Source organism: Leptodactylus fuscus, chromosome 2, assembly GCF_031893055.1.
Source record: "Leptodactylus fuscus isolate aLepFus1 chromosome 2, aLepFus1.hap2, whole genome shotgun sequence".
Taxonomy (NCBI): domain Eukaryota; kingdom Metazoa; phylum Chordata; class Amphibia; order Anura; family Leptodactylidae; genus Leptodactylus; species Leptodactylus fuscus.
In genome coordinates this window covers 267068637-267083262 of record NC_134266.1, presented here as the reverse complement: position 1 = coordinate 267083262, position 14626 = coordinate 267068637, and the positions used below count along the sequence as shown (strand labels likewise).

General features: G+C 39.6%; 1 protein-coding gene across 9 annotated transcripts in view; it reads right to left on the bottom strand.

The window, feature by feature from the left end:
- Positions 1-14626, bottom strand: part of SYTL2 (synaptotagmin like 2) — a 328908-nt gene that overhangs the window by 59949 nt on the left and 254333 nt on the right. For 8 of the 9 annotated variants that reach the window (XM_075266178.1, XM_075266177.1, XM_075266180.1 and 5 more), the window contains exons 2-3: positions 11654-12024; positions 4526-4683 (exon numbers count right to left, since the gene is read on the bottom strand). The exons of the other annotated variant lie outside the window; for it this stretch is intronic. In XM_075266178.1, the coding sequence (XP_075122279.1) occupies positions 4526-4683; positions 11654-11754 (259 nt within the window). In that variant the 5' untranslated portion in view covers positions 11755-12024. The remainder of the gene's footprint in view (positions 1-4525; positions 4684-11653; positions 12025-14626) is intronic. 9 annotated transcript variants of the gene reach the window in all.

The following is a 14626-nucleotide window of genomic DNA, read 5'->3' as shown; positions in this document are numbered from 1 at the left end:
GGTACGGTCTTCTTGGTTGTCAGATCTTGACAACCTGTGGATCATCGCTTTCTACCACAAGCAAATCGGATGGCCCATGCCATCACTGGCCAGTGAGCCCGTGCGGCAAGACTATCAGATCTAGGACCAGTCCTGAGCTTTGCCCCGGGCTCACAGCCCTATACATGGGCCCATTAGAATATAATGGTCAGTGTACTAGCCATGAAAAACATCTAGCACGCTACCAGTATTGGGGACAACCAACACCGATGCACTTCCTTGGCACGTTAGCTAAAATGGCCGCCAAAATAAGACAAATATCAATATCTTTGTAAAGACGACGAACATTATCACAAAATTTGGCCAATGATTTAGCTTTCGATTTACTAATATTTGGACGATTCTACATTTTTGATGGAGATCCCCTTTAAATCCATTGGACTTCATTTAGGACAACCACTCAACTCCTGCTTTTTAGCTATTGGTTTATTACAGACTGGCTGGTGCTGCTATACGTCATCATGAACCATGGAAATATCCAGGATTGTGGCCCACAACAAAACACAATGGCCTACACATGAATTTAAAGGGGATGTTCATTTTTAAACAACTTCTTACATATCCCAAAATTATACGTGGGGAAGCGGATTCTGTGATGCGCACCCATCACCGGAGCAAGGGAACTCCTTATCTTGTGATTTAAAAATCCACAAATCAGTCTCATTTACATGTACACAATATTTGAAAGAGTTGAATTTACTTGCAGCCCCACCACAGGACACATGAAGTATTACACATTGGACGGCGACAAAATCAGAGACTAAGAAGCCGGAAGTCATTGTATAAGCGGGAGAAATTTCACATACTACATAGATTTTTTTTTTAAAAAGGACACGTTTTTAGTTACTCTGGAAACTTACCGCTTTTCAGGGAAGGTCAAACACCACCACCAAGAAATAAATGGGATACATAAGAGCCAGATCACACAGCCATGTCCGGACTGGGAAAAAGGGTCCATGTATCAGCCACATTTACAAGTCTAAATGTACAGCCGACCACCTTATAGGAGTATAAAACCGGCCAATACACAGACCATTTTTTTCCCAGCCTGGATATGGCTGTCTGAAACATACCTGAGTATACACAATATACAGCATTATAATGGAAATGGTACAAAGCAAATAGATTAAGTTGGGAGCTCAGAACTAATAACATTAAAGGAACGTAAAGTAATAACATCTACGGTATATAGAGCAGTATTATAGTAGTTATATTCTTGTACATAGGAGTAGTATTATAGTAGTTATATACTTGTACATAGGAGCAGTATTATAGTAGTTATATTCTTGTACATAGGGGGCAGTATTATAGTAGTTATATTCTTGTACATAGGAGGTAGTATTATAGTAGTTATATTCTTGTACATAGGAGCAGTATTATAGTAGTTATATTCTTGTACGTAGGAGTAGTATTATAGTAGTTATATTCTTGTACATAGGAGCAGTATTATAGTAGTTATATTCTTGTACATAGGAGTAGTATTATAGTAGTTATATACTTGTACATAGGAGCAGTATTATAGTAGTTATATTCTTGTACATAGGGGGCAGTATTATAGTAGTTATATTCTTGTACATAGGAGGTAGTATTATAGTAGTTATATTCTTGTACATAGGAGCAGTATTATAGTAGTTATATTCTTGTACGTAGGAGTAGTATTATAGTAGTTATATTCTTGTACATAGGAGCAGTATTATAGTAGTTATATTCTTGTACATAGGAGCAGTATTATAGTAGTTATATTCTTGTACATAGGAGTAGTATTATAGTAGTTATATTCTTGTACATAGGAGCAGTATTATAGTAGTTATATTCTTGTACATAGGAGCAGTATTATAGTAGTTATATTCTTGTACGTAGGAGTAGTATTATAGTAGTTATATTCTTGTACATAGGAGCAGTATTATAGTAGTTATATTCTTGTACATAGGAGTAGTATTATAGTAGTTATATTCTTGTACATAGGAGGTAGTATTATAGTAGTTATATTCTTGTACATAGGGGGCAGTATTATAGTAGTTATATTCTTGTACATAGGAGTAGTATTATAGTAGTTATATTCTTGTACATAGGAGTAGTAGTATAGTAGTTATATTCTTGTACATAGGAGTAGTAGTATAGTAGTTATATATATTTTTTTTTTTAATGTAGATTGTGAGCCCCACATAGAGCTCACAATGTACATTTTTTCCCTATCAGTATGTCTTTGGAATATGGGATGGAAATCCATGCAAACACGGGGAGAACATACAAACTCCTTGCAGATGGTTTTTTGCCCTTGGCGGGATTTGAACACCAGGACTCCAGCGCTGCAAGGTTGCAGTGCTAACCACTGAGCCACCATGTGGCCCCGAGTAGTTATATTCTTGTACATAGGAGTAGTATTATAATAGTTACCGTATCTTTCGGACTATAAGACGCACCCAGGTTTTAGAGGAGGAAAATAGGGAAAAAAAATTTTGAAGCAAAAACTGGTAAAATATTTAATATATGGGAGTTGTAGTTTTGCAACAGCTGCAAGGCCACATTGACAGGTGACCCTGCAGCTGTACGGGGACGCATAGAGCGTTTTTTTTGCGGGGCCAGCTGTAATTTTTAGTTATACCATTTTTGGGGGATATCTATTGCTTAGATCACCTTGTATTGAAAAAAAAAAAACAGGAGGTGATTTAGAACTTTTATTTATTTCATATTTTTAAAGCTTTTTTTTTTTTTCTTTTTACTATTTTATTCCCCCCCGGGGGCTTGAACCTGCGGTCACTTGATCGCAAGTGCCATAGACGGCAATACAACTGTATTGCCGTCTATGGGACATTCTGTCTATTAGTATTACGGCTGGTCATAGAGACCAGCCGCAATACTAATATAGCCGTGACAGGCCGGGGAGCCTCATTAGGCTCCCGGCTGTCACCCGAACAGGTCGGCTCCTGCGATATCGCCGCGCAGGAGCCGGCCTGCAACTTTACAGGTACGGGGCCGGTGGGGACCGGCCCCGGGGGAGAAGGGGCCACGGATACTGACTCGGCATCCGCTGTACTAGAGAGGCGGATGCCGGGGAGGGATAGACGCCGGGGCCTGAGACATCGCTACGATCCTCTGCCCTGGATGAAGCCAGCGGCGGGGGCACGGAGGAGCCCCTGCTGCTGCTGGCTTCATGCAGGGCAGGGCAGGGCAGCGATGTCTCAGGCCCCGGCACCTGTAATGGCGTCTATCACTTACCGGCTTCCGCCTCTCTATTACAGCGGATGCCAGGCGCCACCTTCAGACTATAAGACGCACCCTTCTTTTCCCCAAAAATTTTGGGGAAAAAAAGTGCGTCTTATAGTCCGAAAAATACGGTACATAGGGGCAGTATTATAGTAGTTATATTCTTGTACATAGGAGCAGTATTATAGTAGTTATATTCTTGTACATAGGGGCAGTATTATAGTAGTTATATTCTTGTACATAGGAGTAGTATTATAGTAGTTATATTCTTGTACATAGGAGTAGTATTATAGTAGTTATATTCTTGTACATAGGAGCAGTATTATAGTAGTTATATTCTTGTACATAGGGGCAGTATTATAGTAGTTATATTCTTGTACATAGGAGTAGTATTATAGTAGTTATATTCTTGTACATAGGAGTAGTATTATAGTAGTTATATTCTTGTACATAGGAGTAGTATTATAGTAGTTATATTCTTGTACATAGGGGGCAGTATTATAGTAGTTATATTCTTGTACATAGGAGTAGTATTATAGTAGTTATATTCTTGTACATAGGAGTAGTATTATAGTAGTTATATTCTTGTACATAGGAGTAGTATTATAGTAGTTATATTCTTGTACATAGGGGGCAGTATTATAGTAGTTATATTCTTGTACATAGGAGTAGTATTATAGTAGTTATATTCTTGTACATAGGGGGCAGTATTATAGTAGTTATATTCTTGTACATAGGAGCAGTATTATAGTAGTTATATTCTTGTACATAGCAGGTAGTATTATAGTAGTTATATTCTTGTACATAGGAGCAGTATTATAGTAGTTATATTCTTGTACATAGGAGCAGTATTATAGTAGTTATATTCTTGTACATAGGAGTAGTATTATAGTAGTTATATTCTTGTACATAGGAGGTAGTATTATAGTAGTTATATTCTTGTACATAGCAGGTAGTATTATAGTAGTTATATTCTTGTACATAGGAGGCAGTATTATAGTAGTTATATTCTTGTACATAGGGGTAGTATTATAGTAGTTATATTCTTGTACATAGGAGTAGTATTATAGTAGTTATATTCTTGTACATAGGGGTAGTATTATAGTAGTTATATTCTTGTACATAGGGGCAGTATTATAGTAATTGTATAGTAGCTCCTGTGCAGATAGATCAGTTTCGTGGTTGTTACCTCTGATTGAATAACATCTTTATTTAGTCATTAGATAAGCACTTTTGCAGTCCGGCCTTGCACTCAGCAGACATTATACAAGTCACTTACCTATAGTTTTTGCTGGTTTTTTCCTCTTCCTAATTGATGCTCTGACCAAGTCCACTCCATTTATTTTTTCCCTGTGTCGTTTTGATTTGGCCTCATAAAACCACTGGCCACTTTTATACTTTAACTCGTTCTCATCATCGACGTTATCTTGTAATTTACTGCAAACCAGAAATGCACATTATTAATATATCATGCCAAGCAAGCCAAATTATGTTACAGGTATAAAATACTAAATCCTGACCGGATAATTGTTTTGCTTTTGAAGTTAAGGTTCTGAAGAATCTTTTCTTATACCTCTCCATTGTACCGTTCTTCTGTTACTACTATTGGCAATATATAAAGAAATTGACAACTGGGCATTAACATCCCTCTTATCGATGGACAATCTCCCTACAAGGTAGCATTGATTAGTAATGCATGATGGTAAAGAGATAGGTTTTGTTTTTCAGTTGCCTACATTGGTGGTTCAATGGGGTGGTTTAAGATATAAACTTCCTAGTTGTGTTATTCTTCAGATACATTGCTCAGTAATGCTCCACGTCACCTGCTGGAGATCAGGCTTTCATAGTATTCCTATGGAAGTCATCAGAATGCAATAAGAGAGCGTTCCTCTTCTATGAATACAAAGCAGTCATTGTGGGGCAATATATCTGCAGAATAACACAACCCTCTGAACTATCAATGTAGAAACGAGAAGGGCAATAAAAAAAAAAGAAGTTTAGACGTAGTATTCATTAAAATGGACCTTCAACCACGTAGATGGCGACTACAGACCGACTATGGATGTTCTGCAGGACCAGAATATAGATTTCTCTTTTTTAATAGAAAGCTGAAACCTGAATTCCTGACACTTGGTGCCACCAATACCTTGCCCTTACCCCACGCAGCCATATATTCCTGTAAATCTAGGTTTGGCAGAGCTGTATGCCCTGCTGCGGCATTCAAGAGGTGATGTCCAGGGCAAAGGGTGGCAACGTTCTTACCTAAAGCCATGCAAATAGCTATTAGGAAGCCTCACAATTCCAGAGGTTAAACGGACACATTAATTAAAGCCGTCACCTTGAATTACAGGAGATCAGAGTCCGACCTCAGCGGCCATGCATCCTCTAAAGCTCACGTTATAGCAGACGACACGGAGGGGCTCCAGGTTTTATGCTGATGGTTTCATATTTATGGTGTCTATCATATCAATATCAAAAGGGGTTTATCCAGCCACAGCAAAGTACCCCCTACTCCCACAACAGGATAGGAAGTCACTTGCTGATCAATGTCCAGAACTGGGGAGGTATGTACCATGGTTGTGAATGGAGTGGTTGGTTGGACAACACTTGCAGAGTCCCCATTTAAATCAATCGATTGCATTGTCCAACCTGCCACTCTATGCTATGACAGGACAACCCCTTAAAATGAGTTTTCAAGGACCAGGATATTGGTGAGCTGTCCTTAGGATAGGCTATCAATAATAGATTGGTAAAGTATAGGGTTGAGCGATCGGGATCGGAAAAGATCGGATTCCGATCAGTGATCGAGCAAATTTCACGATCGTGATCGGAATTCCGATCCCGATCTGTTTAGGCGGGATCAAGGTCTCACGTTAGTTCCCACAATGCTTGGCTACTGGCCAATCATTGTGGGAAAAGCTAACATTAGGGTTGAGCGATTGGGAAAGATTGGATCCCGATGGGTGATTGAGCAAATTTCGTGATCGGGATTGGCTGGAAAATGATCAAAAATCGGATTTTAAAAATGATCCTGAAATCTCAAGATCGGCTCAACCCTAGTAAAGTACAGTATCTGGGAACCCAGCAGTTGGCTATTTGAGAAATGAGTGCCATAAGCAGGTGACATCACATTCATTGGATACCTGGTCTGTTTGCAGCCAGTCGCATTCTAGTCGATTTGCAATACCAGACACAGCCACTATACAATGTAAGTACTTGTCTGCATGCCACAGCCCCTTCAGTCAGCTGATCGGTGGAGGTTCCGGGTGTCAGACTCCCACCAGTCTGATATGGATAACCTCTCTCAAAGACTGGTATCCATATTGGTCTCACAAGCAATGCTGCCCCTTCTGGTGATCAGTAGGGGTCCAACTACTCAGAGACCCACCCAGATGTAGTGGGAAAAATGAAATATGTATAGGGCTCATGAAAAGCCAAATTGTCTCCGAGCTGCCAAAAGCTTATTTGTCCCATAACATTTCCCAAGGCCCAGGGAATTTAATGGTGTATGGGAAAACTGTCAGTAAGCTTTCAGTTTCTCTGCAGCGCCACCACAGGAGAAAGCAGGCATTACAGAGTGTCCAATCAAATCAATGGTCTCGTCTTTGTAACACAGGTCCTCCATGGCGGGAGACGTTCACCTCTAGTCAAGAGTAGGGTTGAGGGATCGGGAAAAATCAGATCCCGTTCGAACAAATTTCACGATCGGGATCGGCTGGAAAATGATCGAAAATCGGATTTAAATGATCCTGAAATCTCAAGATCGGCTCAACCCTAATCAAGGGATGGAGGACCCCCTTCTATCAACTCAGAACTCCCCAAGACTGTATACAAGAATAGGCTTTAGATACCAAGCAACCCTCAGTCTATAGAGATGGACCCGGTCAAGACCCGCTCTATAAGCTTATGGCAACATGAGATCTATATAGTAGTACATGACACCCAATGACATGGAATACGGTCTCGTAACTGAGTAGCTGCCATGCCCACAACCCAACGGTCAACCACAAAAGTAACCCAGCTCTATCATGAGTTGCAACATTCACCATCTTAATATCATGCGGCCAAAAGTCACCTTGCAGTCCTAACCTTAGGCACAAGGCTTTGTATTACACAACCCTGCTTCTCCATCCACCAACCTATGGCGACGACAGACCATAATTTTGCAAAAATAACCAACGTCTTAAAGATTTAACAAAAAGGTTCCCAAAGCAAAAGTCAGACCCCATCCTAAAGCTTCCACCCACCGCCTGGCATACATACATACCATTTTGCAGAAACGGCTTTGGCAATAACCAGTCCAGTGACCCGTACGGCTCGGCGAGCTTTTCCCTGCACTATAGCGTTACATCATACGGTGTCACAACCCCGAACCCTGAGCATCCCACAGTCTGAAAAGTTTAAGAGCAGGAGCAAATACCGGCAATAAGAAGATTTGAGCGGATCAGCCGAGGCAATCTGCACGTCAAGTGACTTCTTAGCTCACATGATAAAGTAATACACAGGAATGCGCTGGCAGCTTTAAGGAGCTGGGAGAATTAAGTGATTAGGAGATAGAATAATGGCTCTTTCCATTACAGACACGCTGTGAAGCTTACAATCTAATAGCTCACAACCTGCACGACACCTACGGAGAGATTTAATCAAGCACGGCATGAGAATATAGGATAAGAGCGTGGGACTGTACGGGCTGGGATCATTTATGGAACGCACTCCATGTTACCAAAATAGTCCTATTCTTAGAGGAGCTACAAAGGCCGACGCAGAACAAAAATCAACATTGAAGCCCTTTGCCTGCAATGGATTTTCAAGGATAGGGTCATCAATACCAGGTCTGTGGGGGTCTGGCATCCAACACCCCCAGTGATCACCTGTTATTAGCAGCTAATACACAGAGCATGGAGCAGGAAGCAGACAGCTCTGTTCTCTGTTTAGTGGCCAGACCAGATACTGCAGATCAGTTCCCATTCATTGGAAAGGGATCCAAGCTGCAGTTACTTGGCTCGGCCACTACACAGTGCTGTCTGATTCCTGCTCCATTCTCTGTGTATTAGCTGCCCATTACAGTTAACCAGTGGAAGTGGCAGGAGTTGGATCCCAACAAATTTGATATTTGTGACCTCTCCTTAGGTCACTAGTCTAAAAAAAAACCTTTAACACCAGCACATCTTATCATCTTCGAGGTAACGGATAAAGAGTATGAATTTTTATTTAATTTTTTAATTTTTATTTTTTAACACTTCTCCTGGGCCTCCACCTATTATACTGTGGTGTCTGAAGAGATCCCATAGTATACTAAAGTCACTTTTACTTTGACTTAACTTCAGCTGGGTTTGCCTAAGGGTATGTTCACAAGCAGTTTTTTTGCAGGCGGATTTTGACGTGGAATCGGCCTCAAAATCCACCTGCAAAAAAGGCCTCCCATTCATTTCAAACGGGAAAGAGAAGCGACATGCCCCATCTTCCCACGGATTCTACAACCGACTCAGCCGCGGCACAAGACTCACTCCCAATTACGCCAATTCATGCGGCATCCTGTCGCAGGTAACCACATGGAGAAACTAGCCCTAGTAGAATACTGTCAGGTTCCTAGGAGTCCGGACAGTGTTCTACACGATGGACCAGAACAAAGACCAAGATGCAGCTGGTTCTCCCAGATTCTGCCTACACAGTGAAAATTACATTTAGTTCACAGATCAGGGAGAAAAGGTGACCCAACCTGGTGCTGAACCTAGGGAAGAGCAGGAAGCCATAGGCCATCTGCCCTCTAACTCTCAAACTTGTAGACCATAAGCTGCCTTAGGCCTTCAGCTTGCAAGGTGCTAGGAACACTGAGAAGACTGAACCCTAGCAGTGTGATGACATCACTGTTTTGTTTCCCCTGCACTGGGATGCTTAAAGGGATTCTACCATTAAATTCAAATTTTTTTTCTCACTAACACGTGGTAATAGCCTTAAGAAAGACTATTCTTCTCCTACCTTTAGATGTCTTCTCCGCGCCGCCGTTCGGTAGAAATCCCGGTTTTCGTCTGTACGCAAATGAGCCCTCTTGCAGAGAGGGGAACTCTCCAGCGCCACCTCCATCTTCTTCAGGAACGGTCTCTCTGCGTGTCTTCTTCCGGCGTGGCTTAAAACTTCTAGACCTCGGGCAAAGCCGACTGCGCATGCCCGCCGGCCGCAAGACAATGGCCATTTACACAGTATTGTAAGCGGCCATTTTCTTGTGGCCTGTGGGCATGCGCAGTCAGCTCTGCCCGAGGTCTAGAAGTTTGATTCCCAGTGCCAGAAGACGACACATGATGAGCCCGTTCCTGAAGAAGATGGAGGCGGCACTGGAGATTTCTCTCGCAGCATTGGGGAGAGAACTCATTTGCATACTGGTGAAACCCGGGATTTATACCTAACGGTGGCGTGGAGAAGACATCTAAAGGTAGGAGACGAGTAGCCTTTCTTAAGGCTATTCCTACATGTTAGGGAGAAAAAAAAAAAAAAATTAATTTAATGGTAGAATCCCTTCAACTCCTAATAGTGGTTCTGCCCCTTTATGGCTGCAAGTCAGGGGCGTAACTACCACTGTAGCAGCAGAGGCAGCTGCCACAGGGCCCGGGACATTATGGGGCCCGGTGACAGCCGCTACCGCTGCGTTTTTTTGGTTTTTTTTTTTTTTTATTAGCCCGTTACCGGTTGGAGTTGGAGATGGCAAAAACAAGGCACGGGGTGAGGTGGGAAGTGGGCTCAGGGTCATGGGTTGGGGAGGGAGAATGGAGCAAGGGAATATTGAAGCGGATAGGGAAAAAAGTGGGGGGCCAGGGGGGAAGGGGGCCAGCGGGGCGCAAGATGCGGGTCCATGGGCGTACTGGGGTTGGAATGGCCCACTGCGGCCACAAGGAAAAGACAGGGGGAGCACAGGCGACACAGCATGCAGGGCCCGCAGGGGGTGGGGGACCGCGGACGAAGTCACGGGTAATGCTAGTTAAATATAAGGGACAGGAATCCCCAGGTGAAATGCCAAAATTGGTCATGTCTTAGCAACTCAATAATACTTATTAAAAAAAACATTAAATTCCGCCCCTGGGGAGAAACCATATACAACAAATAGCAGGCCGGTCCCTTCTAAATCAGCAGCGTCACCCGGCAATCATGTAATGTGTATGGTCAGGTGAATGGTATCTGTACATTAAGGAGTCCCAGAAACAACAGACAAATCTAAGTAAATGCACATTAGAGAGATCAATAGATATTCTGACTGTAAGAACCAGGACGACTGCAGAGAACTCAAGGGCAGAAGGGCGAACATTAAAATCCGGAGGAGCAGACTGCACCGCCATTAAAGGCATTCAGAGAACTATTAATCACTGGATTATTAGTCTGCAGATCCTTAAAGCACACATCATATGTAACAATCCCAGAAGGCCACCCATAGCTTATCCTTCACCCGACATCTACAGGAAACACTGTCACTATGAGAAAATGGGGGTCACAACCTCTCTGACTTCAATATCAGGGATCTGTATGTAGTTTAAAGGAGATTTCCAAGGTGCTCAAGTAAGGTCACTTTATAATGTAAATACCTGCAACTTTCTAATATATACTTTGGGGCACATTTATTATCATGTCATGTCTGATTTCTTAAGAGGATGCATTGACAAATTCACCCCAAAGTCTATTAGAAAGTTCAGGTTTTCTGCAAAGTCAGCTTTGTGGTTTATAAGTCATAGGGATTTACATGTGGCCATCTGTTATGTGAAGCACATATTTGGCCCTATAGAGGTGACAGAGGATATAGCAAACGATAGCATGTGTCCAAGTCATACATCTACTTATAAGCCATAACTTCAGGAGATGTGAGATTCAGTCTAATAAAGGCTAAATCCTGTTACTTCTTTAGTGCACTGCACCAGGAACAAAGCCAAAGAATAAAGTGACCGGCCAGATCCAGCAAAACCACAGCTAAAGTGCAGCAGAATCCCACGGCGTAGCACACGACTACAGGGAGAGATGATAGATAGATAGATAGATAGATAGATAGATAGATAGATAGATCGATCTTCATAGAGACCTGAGTGATAAGTCTACGTAGTTACATAGTAAATCCCACATAACTGAATACAGCAATTTGTCATGCATGACCTTGAAAAGTTGCAACCAGAACTTGTATCCTCTACAGAACTTTCGTTACATTTACAAACAGTAAAATACATCAGTTTAGTTTAAACAATGGTAGAGAGATGTAGCAGAGCTGAGATGGTTTACTGTGCACTCCCTGACTTGTGATGATTCGGTCGGTTTACATGCTGTCCTATGTAAAACTCCTCCTAACACATGAATGAGAGGAGGCAAATGATCCGCACAGCTCTGCTACATCCATGCCCTGCTACATTACTCACACATCCTTCATGGTACTTACAGTATGCGTTCCTGCTCTGCCTTCTTGAGCTCAGCGTCTCTATTCAGGACCTTCAGGATCGCCTCCTGCTCGGCTTCCGTTAAAAAGCTCAGATCAAGCATTTTGTCTTTCAAAAATCAATAATGGGGAGGCTATAAAAAAAAAAAACCCAGAGCGGTGTCGTCCAGCAGCAAGGATCTCACAGAGGGGTTTAGTACAGCACAGAGACTTATAGTGCAGTCCAGACTTGGGGTTTGTTAGTGAAATAACTGCTCATTACTTTTGGTCAGGAGATTCTTGGGAAAGATCCACATTCCCAGTTATACAGTTCACATGCTCCCAGTGAGAAGGGGCCAGCTTCAGATGGAGGCAGCGATGGGCACCAACATCACCTATAGAGAGAAGGAGAAGGTCAGCAGATGTAGAGGATTACTGCCATACAAAGAATACAACTACTATAATACCGCATCTACTATGTACAAGAATATAACTACTATAATACTGCTCCTATGTACAAGAATATAACTACTATAATACCGCATCATATATACAAGAATATAACTACTATAATACTGCTCCTATGTACTAGAATATAACTACTATAATACTGCTACTATGTACAAGAATATAACTACTATAATACTGCTCCTATGTACAAGAATATAACTACTATAATACTACTCCTATGTACAAGAATATAACTACTATAATACTACTCCTATGTACAAGAATATAACTACTATAATACTGCTCCTATGTACAAGAATATAACTACTATAATACTGCTCCTATGTACAAGAATATAACTACTATAATACTGCTCCTATGTACAAGAATATAACTACTATAATACTGCTCCTATGTACAAGAATATAACTACTATAATACTACTCCTATGTACAAGAATATAACTACTATAATACTGCTCCTATGTACAAGAATATAACTACTATAATACTACTCCTATGTACAAGAATATAACTACTATAATACTGCTCCTATGTACAAGAATATAACTACTATAATACTGCTCCTATGTACAAGAATATAACTACTATAATACTACTCCTATGTACAAGAATATAACTACTATAATACTGCTCCTATGTACAAGAATATAACTACTATAATACTGCTCCTATGTACTAGAATATAACTACTATAATACTGCTCCTATGTACAAGAATATAACTACTATAATACTGCTCCTATGTACAAGAATATAACTACTATAATACTACTCCTATGTACAAGAATATAACTACTATAATACTGCTCCTATGTACAAGAATATAACTACTATAATACTACTCCTATGTACAAGAATATAACTACTATAATACTACTCCTATGTACAAGAATATAACTACTATAATACTGCTCCTATGTACAAGAATATAACTACTATAATACCGCATCATATATACAAGAATATAACTACTATAATACTGCCCCCTATGTACAAGAAAATAACTACTATACTACTGCTCCTATGTACAAGAATATAACTACTATAATACTGCTCCTATGTACAAGACTATAACTACTATAATACTGCCCCTATGTACAAGAATATAACTACTATAATACTACTCCTATGTACAAGAATATAACTACTATAATACTACTATGTACAAGAATATAACTACTATAATATTACTCCTATGTACAAGAATATAACTACTATAATACTACTCCTATGTACAAGAATATAACTACTATAATACTACCCCTATGTACAAGAATAGAACTACTATAATACTGCCCCTATGTACAAGAATAGAACTACTATAATACTACCTCCTATGTACAAGAATATAACTACTATAATACTGCTCCTATGTACAAGAATATAACTACTATAATACTGCTCCCATGTACAACAATATAACTACTATAATACTACTCCTATGTACAAGAATATAACTACTATAATACTACTCCTATGTACAAGAATATAGCTACTATAATACTACTCCTATGTACAAGAATATAACTACTATAATACTACTCCTATGTACAAGAATATAACTACTATAATACTGCTCCTATGTACAAGAATATACCACTATAATACTGCTCCTATGTACAAGAATATAACTACTATAATACTACTCCTATGTACAAGAATATAACTACTATAATACTGCCTCTATGTACAAGAATATAACTACTATAATACTACTCCTATGTACAAGAATATAACTACTATAATACTGCTCCTATATACAAGAATATAACTACTATAATACTACTCCTATGTACAAGAATATAACTACTATAATACTACCCCTATGTACAAGAATAGAACTACTATAATACTGCCCCTATGTACAAGAATAGAACTACTATAATACTACCTCCTATGTACAAGAATATAACTACTATAATATTGCTCCTATGTACAAGAATATAACTACTATAATACTACTCCTATGTACAAGAATATAACTACTATAATACTACTATGTACAAGAATATAACTACTATAATATTACTCCTATGTACAAGAATATAACTACTATAATACTACTCCTATGTACAAGAATATAACTACTATAATACTACTCCTATGTACAAGAATATAACTACTATAATACTACTATGTACAAGAATATAACTACTATAATACTACTCCTATGTACAAGAATATAGCTACTATAATACTACTCCTATGTACAAGAATATAACTACTATAATACTACTCCTATGTACAAGAATATAACTACTATAATACTGCTCCTATGTACAAGAATATACCACTATAATACTGCTCCTATGTACAAGAATATAACTACTATAATACTACTCCTATGTACAAGAATATAACTACTATAATACTGCCTCTATGTACAAGAATATAACTACTATAATACTACTCCTATGTACAAGAATATAACTACTATAATACTGCTCCTATATACAAGAATATAACTACTATAATACTACTCCTATGTACAAGAATATAACTACTATAATAATAGCTGCTATAAT